At 39.4% G+C, this 22,271-nt stretch overlaps 1 protein-coding gene across 18 annotated transcripts in view; it reads right to left on the bottom strand.

Annotated features, from left to right (window-relative positions):
• Positions 1-10,932: 10,932 nt before the first annotated feature.
• The window catches only part of ATG10 (autophagy related 10), a 240,447-nt gene continuing 229,108 nt past the window's right edge, over positions 10,933-22,271 (bottom strand). For all 18 annotated transcript variants that reach the window (XM_046000409.1, XM_046000408.1, XM_046000402.1 and 15 more), the window contains 3 exons: positions 13,169-13,266; positions 12,214-12,329; positions 10,933-11,418 (listed from right to left, as the gene is read on the bottom strand). In XM_046000409.1, the coding sequence (XP_045856365.1) occupies positions 12,230-12,329; positions 13,169-13,266 (198 nt within the window). In that variant the 3' untranslated portion in view covers positions 10,933-11,418; positions 12,214-12,229. The remainder of the gene's footprint in view (positions 11,419-12,213; positions 12,330-13,168; positions 13,267-22,271) is intronic.

Raw genomic sequence — 22,271 nt, forward strand, 5'->3', positions numbered from 1 at the left:
TCTGCCTGCCTCTCTGTCTAGTTGTGATTTCTCTCTGTCAAATAAATAAAAAAATAAAATAAAATATTTAAAAAAAAAAAAAAAAAAGTTCTAACATGAAATGTGTGCCCAGTCCTGAGCTGTGCCTGACTACACATGGAGGCTGTAGGGTCAGAGAAAATAGACACCTTGGTGCAAAATTTAAACAAAATCCCAGCAGATGTTTTTGGGGTTTTTTCCCCTACAGAAATAGAAAAGATGGGGCACCTGAGTGGCTCAGTCATTAAGTATCTGCCTTCATTCCGCCCAGTGTCCTGGGATCAAGCCCCATGTCCTCTGGCTCCCTGGTCGGCAGGGAGTCTGCTGCTCCTTCTCCCTCTAACCCTCCCTCCTGCTCATGTGCTCTCGCTCTCAAATAAAATCTTTAAGAAAAAAAGAAATAGAAAAGCTAATTGTAAAATTTATATGAAAAGGCAAAGGAACTAGAATAGTCAATACTGAAAATGAAGAATAAAGGTGGAGGAATCACAAAACTTGGTTTTAAGACTTAATTTGTAGCTACAGTAATCCGGAGGGTGTGGTATTGAAGGGGGGTAGACACATCAATAAAATAGAATCCATAAATAGACTTTACAGGTAAGACCAAGACCAAGTGATTTTTGACAGATACAAAAGCAATTCAATGGAGGAAACATAGTTTTTACAATAAACAGTACCGGGTTTCATTTGCAAAAAAAGAATGGACCTCAACCTAAATATCACATCTTATACAGAAATTAATTCAAAATGGATCATAGTATCTGAATAAAATGTAAAGCTATAAAACGTGTAGAAGAAAACAGTATCTTCATGACTCACAGGTGAAGAACTTTTAGACAATACATCAAAAGTACCTTCCACAAAAAAAAAAAAAAGATATATTGGACTTTTAACAAATTTTACTCTGAAAGATCTTATTAAGAGGATGAAAATACAAACCACAGACTAGACAAAAATATTTGCAAGTCACATATCCAACAACGGACTTGTACCAAAAGTACATAAAGAACTTTCTAATCTCAAAAGTAAGGAAACAAATAATCCTCTTCCAAAATACGTGACTTTCCTTCTTTCATTCTAGGAAGACGTATGGTGGCAGGATTTGTCATAATGGCCATGCTGTGGATAACATTCCTGGAGTCTGTTTCAAGGTTGTCCAAGTAGCTAAAGTTTCTTTATTGGCTTAGCACAATCAAGAAAAGAGACCAAGATCGTAAATTACCATATCACTATAAAATTTTCACTAACAGTGGCTTGTATAATCTTTATTTTAGCCTATAAAATCTGTTTAAATGTATCATTCAAGTATTAGCTCACATTTCTTAAGACATTATAGTTGGGGGATTGTCTTGGCGGGCTGTACTGAGCATTCTTAGTTTCTAGCACAATTCCTGGCCATAATATTTGGTAAACTGAAGTTATTATGTTTGTTAGTATGTGAGGAAAATAAGTGGATTTTAAACGTTATTATCATGAAAACGTGACCACAGGGGTTCTAGACTAAAGCATTAAAACATTAAATTTTGTGAGCATAAAATGTCCCATAGGAGAAAGTCATCGTTAGAGTGTCACATTTGAAGGGAGCCCTGAGCCACAGATAAATAACATTTCCAAATTTTGTACATGCACAGTCGCCATCTTATTGAGGTTGTCACTCAAGCCTTTAATATGTGGTGTGTATCTTCAAAAAAGAGGGGCCCCACACACCCAGCACCTTGGACCTTTAGTCAGACATAATGAGCACCATCAAGATCCCTTCCTTTAACACATTCTGCTTCCCAGACAACCAGAAGCTTTCAAACAGCAATTCAAGTGCCAAGGAGAGTTGCTCTCCCAGGAGGGAGAGGAGGAAATTATGGCTTCGGATCACCCCTTCACAGCTTACAGAGAAGTACTTACCAGTGAGCTGTTTGATTACTTGTGGTAATATATTGACATGAATTCTGTTCTTTAATCTACTCACAATGAGTTGTTTTTGCTTCTTTAAGTCTAGCTTTCTAAAATCTCTTTTGTGGTGTTTTCATTAGAAACGGAACAAGGGGTCAAGTTACTTGGCTGGGCTAAAAGAGTAGGTAGGACATACTGAACGTAACCAAATTTTCAAGTAAGTTTAGATGCTAACGAAAATATATTATGCTTCCTTATCCCTATTACCAATCAGCTAATGTTTAAATCTGTGCAATAGTGGGCAAAGGAAGACACATTTTAAATAATGTTTCAATCACAGCTGAGAACAGTTGAGAGAAACATTACTTGTTGAAACATGTTTTGTCTATTAACACCTGCTTTGGAAACGGTGATATGAAATAGACTGTTTTGTCATATCATTTTTCCCCATCAGCTTTGTGAATTTATCCAGGCTTCTTATAAGTCTTTAAACTTCTTTTCTATATAGTTTGACAGCTTCAGGTGCTATTTTGTGCACATTTACAGGTAAGTAGGACCACTTTCCCCCTCTTCAGTTTCCCAGTAGGTTCCATTTTTTTTCCAACCCTTTTAATTCTATATGCAATAATTGATTTTGTCCCTTCAGTATTTTATACATTTTTAAATGTTTATAATTAGGTAGGGTTTTTTCTGTCACTATACTCTTCTTTTTCTTGCCCATGACATAAATGCATGCATGTGTGCCTGCATATTTGTGTGTGTGTGCGTGTGTGTAATAGAAGAAAGCCATTGTGAATGCAATTTATTGACCAAGATTCTTGATCTAGGATTTGTCTCGTAGATTTTAAGGGGTCTAAAGGGTTTAAAGGGTCTTAAAGGTACCTCCTGCAACTGTATGCAGAATTTCCTGCCTTTTTTTTTTTTTTAAGAGAGAACGCGTGCATGTGCATGTGTGGGTTGGGTGGGGAGGAACAGAGGGAGAAGGAGAGAGAATTTTTTTTATTTAAAGATTTTATTTATTTATTTGACAGAGGTCACAAGCAGGCAGAGAGGCAGGCAGAGAGAGAGGGGGGAAGCAGGCTCCCCGCTGAGCAGAGAGCCCGATGCAGGGCTCCATCCCAGGACCCTGAGATCATGACCTGAGCGGAAGGCAGAGGCTTAACCCACTGAGCCACCCAGGCGCCCCGAGAGAGAGAATCTTAAGCAGGCTCCACCATGAGATCATGAGCTGAGTCGAAATCAAGAGCAGGATGCTTAACCAGCTCAGCACCCAGGTGCCCCATGTATACAGAATTTTCTGATATGTATCAGGGATGTTTGTGTGTATGCATACACACACCCACATATATCACACACACACATTTTTCTGAAAATAGGTTCTGTACATTTTCAGACATATGAAGGGGTTCCTTCACAAGAAGCCAGCTATTGTTTAAATCTACACAGCAGTGAGCAGATTTAGTCACATATTATATAACTGTCTGTTTTAATCACAGTTGAGAACAGTCACAAGAAGTTGTCTATGGTTTGACATCGTTTAAGAAATGTCTCCAGTGTGGTGAAACTACATGGATCCAAGCTGTAGAACCTGCAAAATACACAGTTTGCATTGTTTTGATGGTACCAGCTGACCTAATTATGCCACAGTGGGCCATTTTTTTGAGGTCTTCTTAAAACACACTATTTTTTTATTTAAATTCCGTTAGTCAATTTATAGTACATCATTAGTTTCAGGTGTAGTGTTCAATAATTTATTAGTTGCGTATAGCATTCAGTGCTCATCACATCATGTGCCCTCTCTAATGCCCATCACCCAATTAACCCATCCCCCCACAAATCTCCCCTCCAGCAAACCTCGGTTTGTTTCCTAGAGTTAAGAATCTCTCATGGTTTTTCTCCCTTTCTGATGACTTCCCGTTCAGTTTTCCCTCTCTTCCTATATGATCCTCTGTGCTGTTTCTTATATTCCATTTATGAGCGAAACAATATGATTTTCTCTTTCTCTGATTGACTTTTTCACTTAGCATGATACCCTCCAGTTCCATCCATGTCAATGTCAATGGTAAGTATGCATTCTTTCTGATGGCTGAGTAATACTCCATTGTGTGTGTGTGTATATATATACATATATATACACACACACACCACATCTTCTTTATCTATTCTTCTTTTGATGGACATCTTGGCTGTTTGCACAGTTTGGCTATTGTGGACATTGCTGCTATGAACTTTGGGGTGCACGTGCTCCTTCAGATCACTACATTTGGATCTTTGGCGTAAATACCTAGTAGTGCAATTGCTGGGTCATAGGGTAGTTCTATTTTTATCTTCTTGAGGAACCTCCATACTGTTTTCCAGAGTGGCTGCACCAGCTTGCATTCCCACTAACAGTGTAAGAGGGTTCAACAGTGGGACATTTTAGAGGGAAGTTCCCCAATGTTACTGGCAAAGGCAAAATCCAAAAGAGGCTGCAAAGTTCTACCTCAGGAGAAGCAGCAGAGGAAAAGAACCCAAAGATGTTTTAACATCTAAGACTGATGTGAAACTTGTCAGAATAGACCAAATGAAAAATATTTAGTATGCACCTATAAAAACAGATGACATAATGTCTGCAATTTTCTTTAAAATATTTATGCAAATATAAAGTTAAGGTTAAATGAAGCAAATATGTCAAAAATCTTGGTAATTACAGATTCTGATTCTGATGTATGAGAGGGTTCATTATATTATTTACTTTTGAGTACACATAAAACTTTCCATAATATTTTTTTAAAATTAAATACAAATCCTAATTGTTTAACTCTATGCTTTCTGGTTGTAATAGAACCAATAGAGGGATGGTCAGCTCTGATAGTAAAAAAAACAGGGATTTGGGGCAATAAAATGGACAACAGAGAAGCTGGAAAACTCACTGTAGCAGCACTGAGAAATGCATAGATACTGGGAAGAAATAAAGCTGAGCATCCATGCAAATTTTACCAAGACATGAAGAGAAAAATGATCAATTCTGTAATAAAAGCAAAGGAAAATAAAACTATTTTCAAAGATTTTAGGAAATGATAAGATACAGACTACTGCTGTGAATGTAAACCCCTATAGTCTTACTGGTGAACAATTTAGCGACAAGAATCAGAAGTCTAAAGACACTCCATATCCTTTGATCTGTTCATTCCCTTTGTAATAGTATAACCTAAAGAAACCAAATGTGAGCAACTGTTTCTGCACACATTTCTCATTGCATTACATTCTGAAAGGTCTCTGAGAGGGGCACTATGTCTACCTTATGGACCACTATCTCCCTAGCACAGGTCCTGACCATGTATGAGGTTGAGTGCTCAATGAGTGTATACTAAATAAACAATGAAGAATTAGAAACACCCTAGAAGTCCAACAATAGGAGAACTAGTTGGGACATTTTGATATAGAAGATTACTAGTCATTTTAAGTTGTTTTTCAACATGACATGGGAAAATGCTGCCAATATAATGTTAAGTGGGAAAAATCGTAATGTAAAACCATATACGGAATGATCCTAATTAAATATGTTTAAACTAGTATGAAGACATACATCAAAAATTTAACTGCAGTTACCATGGGTGATTTACTCTTAGGCACATTTAAAATCTCCTTCAAATGTTTCTGTGGCTTCCAAGTTATCTATGAGGACTAAAGTCTTTTCTAAAAATGAATTTTAGTTTCACAGTCTACAGCTAGATAAGTGTAGCAGTATAAAAAGAGCCAACATATTTGATTTCTTTCCATCTAAGTTCCCAATCTCCATTCTCTGAGGTAACCTCTCTTACAAATTTGGTGTGTCCTTCTAGATCACTTTTAATGTTTTCACATACATATAACTGTAATAGGTACTATAGAAAATGTGTGGTACTGGTGTATTTTTTATATAAATAGTATTAAGTTGCATGCGTATTTATCATCTAGTTTCTGTTTTCTGTTTTAACTCAACAATCTATTTATGAGAACTGTCTATTTGGAGATTGAATTCATTCCCTTAAACTGCTATACAGCATCACATTTAATTTAGCCATTTCCCTATTAATAAGCAGGTAAGGGCCTGGCTATTCTCTTGGAATCTATTGAAGAAATGGGGGGAGGAAACACATGCCATGCCACTGCTGTGCCAGGGAAAAGAAATCTTCTCAAAGAAAAGAGTGGGTCCTGATTCTCAAAAGAGGAAAGCAGGTCCAGTTCCTGGTGCCTACAGAAAGATCACCAGATCTTTCCCTGTCCTTATTCAGTCACATATACAAGCATTCCACAAAGATGTACTGAGTATTACCACGTGCCAGGCATCATGCTAAACTCTGAAGATCTGGCATGCAACGTGTATTGTTATTTACAATGCACAAAAGGCTGGAGATATACTGACCTATGATTTCCAGGTTAACCTATCGGGGTATGCTTAGTTAATTTTTTGCCTCAGCTGTAACAGTGATTTCTGGGTATTTGAAAAGCTTCAGAAAAATACAAGAAATCATAATGCAACCATAGGTTTTATTTATTCTCAATGAAAATGTGTTTCAGTGTAGGAAAAAAATTTGAGTTTCCAGTTTGTTCTTAATAATTTACAAATGGGACTTGGTGATACCTAAAATCACTTTCAGTTGTTTTTTTTTTTTAAAGATTTTTTTTATTTATTTATTTGACAGAGAGATCACAAGTAGGCAGAGAGGCAGGCGGAGAGAGAGGAGGAAGCAGGCTCCCTGCTGAGCAGAGAGCCCGATGCGGGGCTCAATCCCAGGACCCTGAGATCATGACCTGAGCCGAAGGCAGAGGCTTAAACCACTGAGCCACCCAGGCGCCCTCACTTTCAGTTTTAAGTCTAGAATACAGGATACTTGTAATTGGGCTCTTTTACCAGTAGGTGTTGCTATTGACAACACAAAAGTTAAAAGCAAGGACTTCATGTTACAGTACTGCTTGAAGGAACACTACAGCATTTAAGAATAAAAATGTGAAAGCACTTTTACAGACAAGCCCTATAAAAAGACCTATGTGCATATTTAAGTATCTCAGTGCCATGGACATAATAGTAGTTAAGTACTGCCCATATCCTTCTAGAACAGCCCTAAGCAACTTACTGGCCAGCAGTATAAGGGAGGAATCAAAGGGTCTTAGAATTGGGAGGAATCTTATTTGTCCATCAGTTTTCAAATCCCCATTCCCTGGAGTTAGAAATATATTCACATTACCACCTAGTATGCACGTGTGCAAATACACACATACCCATATAAACAGATGTGTAAATATATCTGACAGCAAAGTTTCAGAAAACAATAATATCTTTACTATGTGCTTTCCCCCCATGTATTTGTAAAATAATAGAAAATACACATACTGGTCTCTGCCCTCTGCCCCCAGTTCCTGGTACATAGCTCCTAAAAACCTTATCATTTCCTAAGTGATGAGTGCATGAGGAGCATCTGGCCTTTGATTCTCGTTCCTGACACAGAGCTCCTAAATCCCTTGGAATTTCCTGGGTGACGGGAGTCTTTTACTCTAAGCAGGTAACTCTTGGTGGGCTCTTGAATAGCTTCAGGATGGGGGCTGGTCACCAAAAAGACCTAGCTCTGATTAGAAGCTTCGGACTTTCAGCCCTGTCCCTCATCCTCCAGGAAGAATTAATGAGCATTCATGCCTATGTGATGACACTTCCATAAAATCCCCAAAGTCTGGGGCGCCTGCGTGGCTCAGAGGGTTAAAGTCTCTGCCTTCGGCTCAGGTCACGATCCCAGGATCCTGGGATCGAGCCCCATATCGGGCTCTCTGCTCAGCAGGGAGCCTGCTTCCTCCTCTCTCTCTGCCTGCCTCTCTGCCTACTTGTGATCTCTCTCTCTGTCAAATAAATAAATAAAATCTTAAAAAAAAAAAAAAAAATCCCCAAAGTCTGCAGTTCAGAGAGCGTCCACGCTGGTGAACACATGTATATGCCAGGAGGGTAGTGGATCCCAACTCCATGGGGCAGAAGCTCCTGTACTTGGGACCCTCTGGATCTTGCCCTATGTAGCTCTTCATCTGGGTATTCATCTGTTTTTTGCATATCCTTTGTTATATAAGAAACTGGTAAACATAAGTGTTTCCCTAAATGCTATGAGTCATTCTAGCAAATTACTGAACCCAAGGAGGGGTCATGGTAATGCTGGTTTATAACTGGTCAGTTAGAAATAGAGCTCACAACCTGGGACTTGTGACTGGAGTCTTAAAGTGGGCCAGTCTTGTGGGACTTAAGTCTTTACTTACAGGATTTGATCCTATCTCCAGATTGATAGTGTCAGAACTGAACTGAATTGTAGGACCCCAGCTGGTACTGCAGAATTGTTTGTTGTGTCAAAACCCACACATCTAGACTCAGAAATGTTGTGAGTATAGTAGTGTGAGAATAAAGACACACAGGGAGTGTTTCCCAGACATATCCTATTTCATAAAAACATATATATAGGTCATAAACTGATAACTGGATTTTACATGATCTAATACACTTCCTTCCATTTAATACATTCAGAAAGAGAGGCTCAGAGAGGTGGAGTGACTTGCCCCACGTAATACAGACAAGACTCAGGATTTTCAGGACACTGGCAGTTTTGTTTTGGAAGACCCTGGGCAAAAATTGAAAAATGTCCTTGGCATACTCCAAGCACTTCCCCACTCCTACCTTCTAAAGCCTGTGGGCCAGAACCTGCTGGTGAAAAAACTGACAAAGTATATGTGTGATTAGTTATATGCAATTGTCATTTTAAAGATACAGGATCTTTCTAAAATGCAAATGTGATCACTTCACCTCCTCTACTTGAATTCTCAGTGGCTCTTTCTGGTTTTCAAACCAAATACAACTTCTCAGTGTGGCAATCGATCTCCTCCAGACACAGCACCAGTTCTGCTAGCCAATCTCACTCGTTCTGCTAGCCAACCTCACTCCTGACCATTTCCCCGTGCATTTTCAAGGGCTTTCCTGCATTCTTGACTAAATTCTTAGCTAAATCCTAAGCTTGTCACTCACATTCCTCTTCTATGAACCTTCCTGCGCGCTTGCTTTGCACACCTTTGCCACAGCACACAAACTTCTGTCCCTGAATCTTCTTGTCTGTCATTTCCAGTGGACTAGGGGCATTCTTGGGAGCCAGGGTCATGTCTTTCTGCTTATATCCCTGGCAGCTAGCCTAGGACTCAGTATAAAAGAGGAACTCAGGGGCGCTTGGGTGGCTCAGTGGGTTAAAGCCTCTGCCTTTCGCTCAGGTCATGATCCCAGGGACCTGGGATCGAGCCCCGCATCGGGCTCTCTGCTTGGCGGGGAGCCTGCTTCCTCCTCTCTCTCTCTCTCTCTGCCTGCCTCTCTCCCTACTTGTGATCTCTAACTGTCAAATAAATAAATAAAATCTTTAAAAAAAAAAAAAGGAACTCAATAGGTATCTGCTGGAGTGAGTATTTGTATATTCTTACTCTCACATTTTAATCGTAAAAAATTAAAAACCCCAACACACTGAAATATCAGCTCTCTGGATTGTGTAAGAGTTGGCTGTGACAATGCAGACCTCCATTTCCTCATATCTTCAGAGTATGAAGAAGAACTATACCTATCTTAGGAAAAATGGATGCAAAAACTCAGTTTTAGCGTTTTTTTTTCTCTTTATCTAATACATCCGTGTTAGGAGGATGGTTAGTTTTGTTTTTTTAACTCCCAGTCTGTAAGCTAGTACTGAAGTTAACACAGCTTCTCACCCACCCAGTCGAATCCCTGGACTGACAGCCTTTCCCAGACCATTTACGAGGGGCAGGCAGCAACTCCTCTCTGCATGCCACCTCACAACATATCAAAAAAAAAAAAAAAAAAAAAAGAAGAAGAAGTGGGTAAGTTACTTATTATCCATCATTAAGGCATGAGAAAGAAATCAGAGTGAAAGGGAGACAATTAAATGTTAATATGACTAAGTATAGTAAGTAACAAAGGGGCAGGTTGACCAGTGGTGGCTGTGGTGGTCAGAGATGGCTTTGTAAGAGTGAAATTTATAGAGTAGGTTGGGAATCAAGTAGAGAGATGGAGAAGAAAGCATTTCCAGGTGGGAACCAGCATGAACAACCGTCAGATAAGGATGTGGGGCCCATGCGTGTCGAGAGGAATCAAGCCTGAAATGAGCTTGGAGGGTATGCTGACGCTGAAAAGGAGCAAGGGGCCAATTATCCCTCATCCCTCTTCCTCCATGTGCCATTGTGCTGGTTATGAAGTACATTCAGGTTTACATTCCATTTTGATCTCCTCCTTGCTCTTGTTAGGTGGGTGGAATGGGTATTAAGGGACCCTTTAAACATAGAAATGGTAAAAAAACGAAGATGAGGACAATTAGCCCAAGTCACACAGCTGGCAGCTAACCAATCTCACAGTCTAGATCTCTACACTTGTATTTCACAGACCCGAGAATTGCAGTTGCTCTCACGGATCACACGGCTGAGGACCAAGGAGGGGAAGGAAGTTTTCCAACGCTACACAGAAGCAGAGTTTAGGATACTGGCTGGAAGCAGTTTTAACCAGCCTTATTTCTGCTTGAAGGGGTTTTGCATTATATTAACTGGAGAAGAAACCCAGAGGCAAAAGCCTCATATTGCAGAGTAAGAACTGTTACTTTGAGAAAACAAAATATTTTCTAATCTTTTATAATTGTTGGGATAACAGTCTGTTATATAGCTGCATTCTTAAAAACGGAAATTTTTATCAACCAAAAATTAAAATTTTTTGTTAAGTGGAAATATTCTGAAAAGAAAGAGAGTAGCCTGAGGAAAGGGATCTCTCTGGGGAGGGAGGTCTCTAGAATCTAGAAGAGCTTTTCAGAACTTTTTCTTGCTACTGATGAATTTTAAGGTCTTCATCAATCAGAGGGGAAAAAATTAACTTAAAAACAATACCAACACCAACCAAAACCCTACACACTGTCCCTACAGTGACTGACTACTATCATCTCAGAATCTGTTAGCAAAGGATAACTATTATTTCCAGACAAGTACATCATCCAGACAACATATTATTATAATTTATTTAGGTTTTTTTTTTTTACCCTAGGAATGACATGGTCTGAGAAATGACTTGCTGAGAGATCTGTGTTTACGTTAGGGAGAGTGGGGGAGAGGGGTGGAAATCCCTGGAGAAGTTGAAAAGATGTTAAGTGGTAAATACCAAAATGCCCAGCAAGCATGTAAGCAGGCTCTCATCCCAGCATGAATATGTGCAGCTCAGCATTTTAAAATTTACTTTTAGCTTTTCTAGCAGTTTTGAATTAACCCGTTCTCTACTTCGGCTCCCTGTGTGAGAGATCAGGCCTGGAGCTACAGACTAAAAGCACAAGCACAGTCTTCTGCGACTGGCCAGCAGATAATCCTTCCTCTGAGCAGGCTGCCTCGTGGACACACATCTTCTGGATATTCCTACCGACCAGGAGGCTCAGGGCAATGCCCAGTGTTAGGAAGTAAGTCCAGCTTGTTGGAGCTATACACAGAATTGGAAAAGGCCTGTTGGGAGACCAAAATAATACGAATAAATACCACACCAACGGTACAACCAGACCAGAGGTTCTCCAAAAGCAGGTGTGTCATAACGACCCCAGAGAGGCTGTTCCAGGAGGTTGATCCCAGCATTTGCAGTCATAAAAGATTCTCAGGTGACCCTGAAGTGTATCCTGCATCAATAGACATGCATCTAGATTCTCTAAAGAGACAATTACATTTTTGTCTTAGTTTCAGCCCCTGGCCAGAAAAAATGAAAAACAAAGCAAGCAACTCCAAACCAACAAGTCTTCCAGATGAGGGACAGAGCCTATCGGTTACTGCATAATTTGCTTCCAGTGTAAAAATAAATCCATGTCAAAATCTTGGTGAGTTGAACTATTGCACGGTATTTGCCCTATTAAAACCAGGGCTGGCCAGGTACACTTCTGGTGTTCCTCATGCCGCAATTTCTAGGTTCTTTGGCTCAATGGAAGAAAGTGAAGAACAAGAATAAAACAAAAGCTAAGAGAATAAAAGAAGGTTAACTGAACAGTAAAGGCTTATTTCAAGAATAACAATTCTGAAATAAAATCATCCACTCCTGTAGTTGGGTGAGTGTTATTATAGCAAAGTCCAATGCTTCCTAAATGCTTGGGCACAGGTTGGTCAGAAACCTAAACAAACAGTTCATATTCAGCCGTAATTATTAAAGATGGAAGAAGACTTAATATTTGACGGGGCCAATAGGGACCCCAAGTGCAACAGAGACAACAGGATCTTCATAATAGCAAAACATTCAGCGTAGGCTTTCCTTTTTACCTTGTCAAGTGACACTTCATTCATCCTGAGAGGCGGTTCTGGCATAACTCAGAGGTAGATTTAGCCCAACAACTGGCCCTACAATGCTCAGCCATGATGTGATATAGTTGACACTCCTAGGAAACAAGTGAAAACACATGCAATTCTAATGTTGAATGAGTGGTGGAAAATCACCACCAACAGAAGAGACAAGCTGACTTCAAAGGTGTGCACCCACCATGTGGAATCCCAGTTATTTCCAAATGTTAGCTCCATTGCCTGACAAGGACTTGAGATCCAAAGAGGCTGAGGTAGTTAAAGGAGGAACCAAGGCATTGAGGCTCTTGACTCCTCTTGGTGATTCCAATTTGACAGTTAAAATTTACCACATTTGCTAAGGTAGCAGAGGGAGTGGTTAAGAACATGGCTCTGAGGGCGCCTGGGTGGCTCAGTGGTTTAAGCCGCTGCCTTCGGCTCGGGTCATGATCTCAGGGTCCTGGGATCGAGTCCCGCATCAGGCTCTCTGCTCGGCAGGGAGCCTGCTTCCCTCTCACTCTCTCTGCCTGTCTCTCTGCCTACTTGTGATCTCTCTCTGTCAAATAAATAAATAAAATATTTAAAAAAAAAAAGAACATGGCTCTGAGGCGAAAATGCCTGGGCTCAAATCCCAGTTCTACCCCTTAACAAGCTGTGTGAACTTGGCCAAGTCATTTAACCTCTCTGTGCTTTAGCTTTCTCCTCTGCAATCTGGGAAAAATAATGGAACTTAGCTCAGGGGTGTTATAAAAATCCAACATATTAATATATCTAAAATACCTAGAACAGTGCCTAGCACACAGTAAAAATCAATAGCTGTTAGCCATTACTATTATTACAAAAAATATTTCTTTTTTAGCTTAGCTTTTAGAGTCACATAAAAAGATTTACACTTTTAAAATAAGAGTAAAAGCCAATGTATCTTGATGGTGTTTCTCACCTATTGATTTTTCGAGAATTCTTTAACACAGGAGTCATGAATTCATTCGTCTTGCAGGGATGAAGTACAAAGAAGGGTTGTCCAAGCACTGGGTGCTCCTGTAGGAATCAGAGTTGGTCCGGGATCGCCGGTGTGAATTACTTTGAAAAAGTTAGAACGCACAATCTGGTTTGTTAAAATAAACGTGTGTTTTAAATTCCAAGTTACTAAATTAAGATACAGATCAATTTCAGTTTTGAAATGTAATTCATAATCCAAACATGAGAAGAAGCTGGAGAGAAGGAGTTAGGAATTGATAAACTAGTACAGTCAAGGACAGGAGGCCACACGGCTTTGTTTTACACAATACGAACTGGAGGTCAATTTTATCCGTTTCCTTGAACTCTTTGTCAACTGGTGTTTCTCTTTGGCTTGTAATTATTCTCCAGTTTTCCCTCAAGGATGTCTGCGAAGCCCAGAAGCCTGACCATTTGAACCACTCATTTCATTCACCTTTTTGCAAGGGGACCAAAATCTTCCACTTTTTTTTTTTTTTTTTTTTTTTTTTTTTTTCAGAAACTTGGCCAACATTTTGATTGTTTTGAGCCTGACTATGGTGCAACAGGCACACTTTCGATGAGTAAAATGGCAGGGGGACGAGGCAGGAGAATGGCCTGCATTATTTAAATTGTACTTCTGTTTGTTTGTCTGTCTATCTTTCTTCCTGAGTCCCTCTGTTTATCTGTTTCTATCCTTCTGTCTTTTCCAAGCTTTTAGGGCAGTTTCTAGAAGTCAAAAGCCCATTCGATGGAATTCCACTACCTTTGTAAGAGAATGACTGGATAGAAGTACAGGTCAGATGCGGCCAAGGTTGGGGAATGCACATCATTTGGCAAACAATGGGCAGCCCTACGAGGTTTCCATGTAGTGAGTTACTTGGAACAAATTGTACTGATGCTAAAGCAACTATTGACAATAAATTTATTGGTTGTTTACATTGTAGATTCACCATTATGCCAAAGACTGCAACTGCAAATACTATGGTCTAAATGTTTGCATTTCCCCAAATTCATATATTGAAATCCTAATGCCCAGGGTGACGGTCTTACAGGAGGTGGGGCTTTGGGAAGTGATTAGGTCAGGAGAGTAGAGCCCTCAGGGGTGAGATTTAGGACCTTATAAAAGAAGGCCCTCTAGGGGCACCTGGGTGGCTCAGTGGGTTAAGCCTCTGCCTTCGGCTCAGGTCATGATCTCAGGGTCCTGGGATCGAGCCCCGCATCGGGCTCTCTGCTCAGCAGGGAGCCTGCTTCCCTCTCTCTCTCTGCCTGCCTCTCTGCCTACTTGTGATCTCTGTCTGTCAAAATAAAATTAAATTTAAAAAAATAAATAAATAAAAATCTTTAAAAATAAATAAATAAATAAAATAAAACAGACCCTCTAAACGCTAGCTCACCCCTTTCTGCCACATGAGGACACAACAAGAAGTGTGCGACCTGAAAGAAGGCCTTCATGAGAACAGACTGGCACCCTGAGCTCAGACTTCAGAATTGTGAGGAATACATTTCTGTTGTTTATAAACTACCCAGTTGGTGGTATTTTGTTATAGCTGCCCAAGCAATCTAAGACAAATACCTACAGACCTCGCACAGGTGACCTGAAGGAGCGAGGTCAGTTGACTACACCAGCTGGTGACAGGGACTGTGGGGGCCTGGAGGGTGCTCCCAGCCAAGACTAGGCTTGCTACTCTGCTCCAGCCAATTGTGCCATGTGGGAATGCAGGTTCTGTGTGCCAGGTCTTCCCGTTTGTCAAAATAGCCTAGGAATCCAGATTTTTATGTAAAGCCTCCTAAATTTAAATTTTGGCACTTAAAAAAAAAAAAAAAAAAAAACAACATAGACTGGGCCAAATAAAACAAGCCCGTTGGCTGGATTTGGACTAGGGGCCTAACTTCTTCTCTTGGCTTCTTCTCCTCTTCTCAGCCAGTCCAAGGAGGAGCTGAACTCAGAGCATCCCTGGAAAGAATTACATGTGGTTGTTGCTGCTAACTCTGGCCTTGAACCCCAAAACACTCACGTCTGTGTGCATGTGCACAAACCTACTCACAGGAAATCGGAGGCACCTCCACTGTGTATTGGAGACACTGGGTGTGGAGGTTTGGGTGCATGAGGGTTGAGGACTGGGTGTGGGTCGGTGTAGGTCTCCCAAGTGCCACCACCTCCAGAGTCTGGCCAGTGGCCTGACTCTTAGAGCAGAGCCTGGGCTCCCTCTTTTCTGCTCTTTCACTGCCCCTCCCTCCCATCACTGAGCAGACCCTGAGGTCACACCCCAAATGTGTGATGCCTACAACAAGTCCTTCTGTCCAGCTTGATTCTGGCTCCTCTTACCTGCCTTAAACTAGTATTTATTAATTCAATACATGTCTACTGATCATCTCTTCGTGTCTGCCAGGAACAGTTATGGATATGGTAACAGAGATCATTGTATCTCAGAGATAAATGAAGTCCCTGATCCCATGGAACTTACATGCCAGTGCAAGAGACAGCCAATAAATACATAGAACAAATAAAGAAACAGGATAATCCAAATAATAGTAAGTGCCATGAACAAAATAAGAAGGGTCCCTTGATTCTGAAAGCACTTGGAATCCAAAAGCTCCTTCTTGTTGTTAAATAAATCTTTTAAGTATGTTGTTAATCATGACCACTCTTCTAGCAACGTGTCAAAAACATCCATAATCACTTCCATGGTTAAACTGTATATGGCCAACAACCAATACTTTCTCAAATGTAGCAGTTTCTCTTAGTTATGGCAAATTAACCAAACCATTAATTGCTTTTCAAATACTGGTAGAAAATTAATTTTAAAAGTACCCCCAAATCCTTGTTCTAAATATGTAAGACTACTGAATACCTTAAGACATAAAACCTTAGTTATTATGAATGTAATAATCATTATATAATGTAGAAAAATAGTTTTCCTGATGTGATTAGAATTCATATAATCCCTTATTCACTTAGCAAATATTAAGTCTTCTTGCCTGATAATTTTATAATGACTTAACCCTAACTCAAGGCAAAAGGATCCATAGTTTAAAAATGTGATTAATCTTAGAGATATCCTAATGCTGCAGAAGTGACAGAATTCAAAGTTAGCCTTATGACCTGAGCCAATACTCTGCTTTCAGTCACATTCAATCCGCTACTTCTGCAAGTCAGGCAATTTGTATTCAAGGCAAGGTAGAGAATTTACAAATAATTCAAGCCATCTGATCAGTGTAGACAATCAATCTGGATAATATTCTCCAAAAGCCATTTTTCTACAATGGAGATTGTTTAAGGCTCGTGCTATCTGGAAAGATTATCTGTATTTTCTACTTTCTCCCTCAGACAGCCAGAATCAGAGATGAAAGCCGTCTTTCATTTTTAGTTTGGGAATTATGTGCAGGAGTTCAAAAAAAATCTAAAATCCTACACCTTATTTGTTTAACATACCATTTTCAGAAATGGAAGAACATCAAAACTGTCAGGATCTTTTTAGTGACATTTCTTAGATCAATTCAGAAGGTAAATTTGTGTGAAAGTGCTACCATCTGCTGTCAGTACTAATGAACTGATGCAAATCTGCACTGAGAAAAATGTCAGTGTGGAAATACATGCAGCCAATGAACTGTGTTAGGCTTACAACTCAATAAACACTTCTACTGGAACAAAGTTCTGCTAAATGGTTTTCCGTGAAAATAGAAATGATGGGTCAGATTTCTATCTCTGTAACTCCAGAGGAGTTATATGGGCACATTCTCCTATGAAATTTAATTTAGCAATGGTTAAATGTCTCATAAAATAAGGCTGACATGAATACTGTGAATTGGTTTCAGAACTATTAGATATGACTATCACAAGGAAATGATAATACTGCACCTTCATTCTTACATCTAATAAAGGGGATGAATTTCTTGGTTCGTTTCTTAATTTTCCTGGCTCTCCAGGAGGGCACAAACATAATTTCACATACTGAGCTTTCATCCAGTTTCATATTCCAGACTGATCAAATTTGCCTTCCACTCAGGGTACATTCCTTAGAAATTGAGAGGGATATTTTCCTAAGCCCGCTTCCTCCAGCAGGGAAAGGAACACCGCTATTGAACAGTTACAGAATGAGACACTGTACTAAGTGCTTTGCATGGCGTCACCTATCCGAGTAATTCTTTGAGGAAGGCTTTCTTTTTGCCACTTTGGGTAATGGGTTCAAAGGGATTATGCTTAAAGTCACCCATGGAGTGAGAGGTGAAGCACTTCCAAAGTCCAGTCTTACATGGCACCCCCCACCCGTTTAATCCTATCCAGTCCACCTCTTCCAAAATCTATTTTTTCTTAAGATTTTATTTATTTATTTGACAGAGAGAGAGAGAGAGAGAGAGATTACAGGTAGGCAGGGAGGCAGACAGACAGAGGAGGAAGCAGGCTCTCCGAGGAGCAGAGTGCCAATGTGGGGCTCGATCCCAGGACCCTGGGATCATGACTTGAGCCGAAGGCAGAGGCTTTAACCCACTGAGCCACCCAGGCGCCACTATTTGTTTTTTATTTTAAAATAATGTGCTTTCATAAAATTATAAGAGCAATGCATCTTCTGAGAGAGCTCAGAAAATACAGAAAACAGCAGAATAAAAGCAAGATAACCTAAAACTGCCCAAATCAGATTTAACCACTATTTGGTGAATTTCAAACTTTATCATGTGCCCACATGTAGTTTTCTATTGCTTTTTATTCATTGACCAGATAGATGTTTCTTGAGTGCCAACTACATGCCACTCCCTGCCATACGTTTTTTTGTTGGTGTTTGTGAAATTTCTTTGTCTTCTGTTTTACAGATTTCTGTACTTATTTCTATTTTTTGCCCTACATATATTTTGTTTGGATTTATTTTGTTGTTAATTTTTAAACGTTCCATTTTAGATGTTCCAAATGTTCTTTTAAATGTTCCATGCTTAAGAATTACTATGAAGAATATGGAACCTTGAGTTGTTGCCTACAGTGCTCTCCATGTATGACTAGATCAAGCTGGGTTATTGTGTTATCCATGTTTTCTAGACTCCGATCCCCTTGATCTATGAATTTTCAAGAAAGTTCAGATCTCCCCTGTAATAGCGGATCTGTCCACTTCTGCTTGTGGTTTGTCAATTTTTGCTTTATATATCCTGAAGCTGCTTTGTTTAAATGCATATACTCTCCTAGGGGATGAAGCTTTAATACAAAGTGATCATACTTATCTCTGATTATGCGTTCTGCCCTCCAAAAAGAACTTTTGATAAAAATATAGCCATACCAACTTTCCATTTACCTTATGCATTTAAAATATTATTTGCCTTTCAACGTGTATCCTGTTTCATATAAATAATATATTTCCCATAAAAATAACATTGACAGGTTTTTAAGAAATCCACCTTTATAATCTATCTCTTAAATGGAGTGCTTACTTCACTTATAGGCTTTGCGATCCCTGGTATAATTTAATTTGTTCCAGTGTATTTTCGACTTTTTTTTTTAGAGAAAGAAAGAGTACATGTGTAGAAACGGGGAGGGGCAGAGTGCACGGTGTGGAGGGGGGCGGGCAGAGAGAGAGGGATGGAGAGAATCTGAAGCAGGCTCCATGTTCATTGCAGACCCTGATGCCTGGCTGGATCTCATGATCCCGAGATCATGACCTGAGCCGAAATCAAGCCAAATGCTTAACCAACTGAGTCATTCAGCTGCCCCTTAGAGTTTTTCCTTATTCAATTTTTTTTTTAAAAGATTTTATTTATTTGAGAGCAAGAGCGAAAGAGAGAGAGCACAAGAAGGAAGAGGGGCACATGCAGACTCCCCAGTGAGCAGGGAGCCTGACTTGGGGCTCGATCCCAGGACCCTAGGATCATGAGCTGAGCTGAAGGCAGATGCTTAACCGACTGAGCCACTCAGGTGTCCCTTCCTTATTCTATTTTTAATGTTTCTTTTGCTTTTCATTTTTCTTCCTTCGCTGCTTTCCATTGGATTGGGTATAGGCTCAATTTTTTTCTCATTGTTTTTTTCTCTTTTTATGAATTTGAAATTATCCCATAATTTTTAAGTAAACGTTTGACTTGATAAAATATAGTTACTCGGTACATTTGTCTTTTTCCCAAATAATTCAAGTGCCCTGGCGTGTTTAACTCTGATCACTCCTTCATGATATCTGCACTATCATGGTCCAGTATTACAGCTGTATCTTTTGTTTCTTAATCCCATAAACTAGAAATTATTAATGTTTTGAACTCAGTGTTTGAAACTGACTCACATCTGACTATTCTTTTTGCTTGCCATTTTCCCCCTATATCTCAGGTATTCGTTTTGGAATCACTTTTTTTATCATTGAAATATGTCCCTCAGAATACCCCTGAGTGAAGATCTGTAGGAGGTAAATGCCCCATATTATTAATGCTTTATCTTGCCCTCATTTTTTGAAAATAAGTTTTTGTAGGTAAAAAGTTTTAGGTTACAATTATATTCTCTCAACACTTTGAATATATTATCCCATTTTTTATTCCTGACTTCCATTTTTGTCTGTTTGGAAGTGAACTTTCAGTCACATTGTCACTTCTTGTAAGATCTTCTTTTTCCCTTTGATGTTTTACTATAATGTGTCCACGTGTGGATTCCTTCTCATTTATCCTGTTTGGATTCACTGAACTTCCTGCATCTGAATATCAGAGTCCTTTCAGCAATCCTGGAAAAGCCTCAGCATTAGCTTTTTGGAATATTCATTCTGTTTCATTCCCTCTAGTTCCTTCTTCTGGAACTCCTATTGGACACATCTTTGTCCTCCTCCCTCCCTAGTGTCTCTTAACCTGTTATATTTATCATTTTTCTCTTAATTTTTTTTACTATGTGTATAATTTGTTCAGAGTCTTCTTCTAACGCATCAATGCTCCTTTAACTATATTTATCTGCTTTTTAGTTCAGGCCTTCTAATTAGATTGCTTTCCTTTCAAAAGTTCTATTTGGTTGTTTATTAAATTTACCTGATCATTTTTGAAAGTCTCTTCTTCCTGTATTTTTACTGTCCATATTTTCTTCCATTTTAATAATTATATTCAACATATTTATTTGTATTTTTGCATCAAAAATTTTTAACATACGAATTTGAGCATCTGATTCTACAGTTTGTTGTTTTTGTTAAGCTTTTACTTCTAGTGGCTTGTTACAAATTCTGTACTTTTAAAATTGTGACCTAGTAGAACTATAAATGCAGTAATTCTTTGAGGCCTACTATTATAAATGCATCCTTCCAAAGAAGTTCACATATGCTTTTTTCTGATACCTGAGGGTGGGGAGGGAAGAAGAGTTATGTTTAAGAATTTTCTGAGTCTACATCTTTTACTCTTTTTACATGATTTACATAGAATTAAGTAAAGTAGAAAGGGTCAAATGGGTAAAAGGAAAAATAAAATTTTACAGAGAATGATGGGGAGGCATGCTATTTTCAGCAAGTTGGTGGGGGAAGGCTTCTTTGCAGAGATAACATTTGAGCAGAGAGCTGATCAAGTAAGGAGCAAGCCATGTAATTCTTCGGAAAATGGGTAATTTCAGCTTGGGAACAACAAGGGCAAAGACCTCAAGATCCTCTTGAGGGAGAGTGCTTGCAGTGTTCAAAAAACTGTATGAAGACCAAGGTGGCTGGGTGGAACGAAGGGTAATAGTGGCAAAAGGAAGCCTGGAGGGGTAACCAAAAGGTAAGATCATGGAGTGCCTTGCAAGGCATGGAAAAGACTTGGAGTTTTATGATGAGTGTGACGGGGAGACTTTGGGGAGATTTTGAAGAAAGTGACATATTCTGATTTACAGTTTCAAACATTAGTCTTGATATCGGAGAAGGAGAAGCAGAAGAGCAGCTGGCAGGTGGTGTCGCTCAGAGAGGAAGGCGGCCTGCACCAGGTGATAGTAGTGTGGGTGGGGGAGAACAGTCAGGTTTGAGATTTATTTTGAAAAGAGAGCCAACAAGATTTGTAAACGGATTCAGTGTTCTGTGTGAGAAAAAAGAAAGAGCCAAGGATGACGCCCAAGTTGAAATATCTGCTCCTGTTTTCTTGACTCTTTGTCTAGTGAGGATTTGCAGGGGTTTTCTTATTAATGGGTATTCGCTCTTCCATAACTTTTGAGGACACAAATTCTTTTCATTCACTCAACCATCGCTGTGAGTCATGCACTGGTTCAAATATTAGTATTAGAGTGGTACATAGACAAATAACACCAGCTCCCGTAAAAGGCTGAAATATTCAAAATACTTTAAATTTCTAGCTTGTTCATTGTCTTTAAATTTTGCTCAGGATGATTTACATGTGGAATATAATATTAACTAATTAAATCTATATTTTTTCTTTTATTTCTTTTATCATTTTTATGTTTAAAAATCCTATTCTGAATTAGAAAACTGGGTATTTACTTATATTTATATACAGTTTATCATTAAACTATTTGCTGTTCCCCAAATACACTATTTTTCTTACCAAACCTTTGTACATGAGGTTCTCTCTGTACAGAATACCCTTCCACCCCTTCTCACCTACTCATGCCCATTTGTCTCCCACAGATCTCAGCTTTCTTTTACCCCAGTCCTGCACCAGATGCCCTCCCTCTGTGTTCCCACTGCACCTCCTGCTTAAGCCTACTGTTTAGTTCCACACCATTCTGCCTAGGTAATAGTTTACAGGAAACTTCCATTACAAAACTAAAATTCCTTGAGGGCAGAGGAAGGATTCTGATTACTTTTTAAATCTCAGCATGCATAACAGTGCCTTTCACGTAGCAGGCACTCAATACATACTAGTGGAATCATTGTCTAGACAAAACATGCTACTGTGCCGATGTAAATTGTCAGCATATGCAGCCTGTTTTATAAGGGGGATATTTGTGGGGATGCCCTAGTGGCCCCCTATGCTGCTGTGGGGACGTTCAAGGAAAAGAAACATTTTCTCTCCTTGTCACAAATCCAGGGCAGTACCTTCTGTACATTTATGAGTCCCTAAATAAGAACTTCAATATCTGTTTTCCCAAGTATTTCTTCCGAAATGCATCTCAGAACAAAGGAGAGGGTCTAGAGGCACGCCAGGAA

This window comes from Meles meles, chromosome 3, assembly GCF_922984935.1.
Source record: "Meles meles chromosome 3, mMelMel3.1 paternal haplotype, whole genome shotgun sequence".
NCBI classification, from domain to species: domain Eukaryota; kingdom Metazoa; phylum Chordata; class Mammalia; order Carnivora; family Mustelidae; genus Meles; species Meles meles.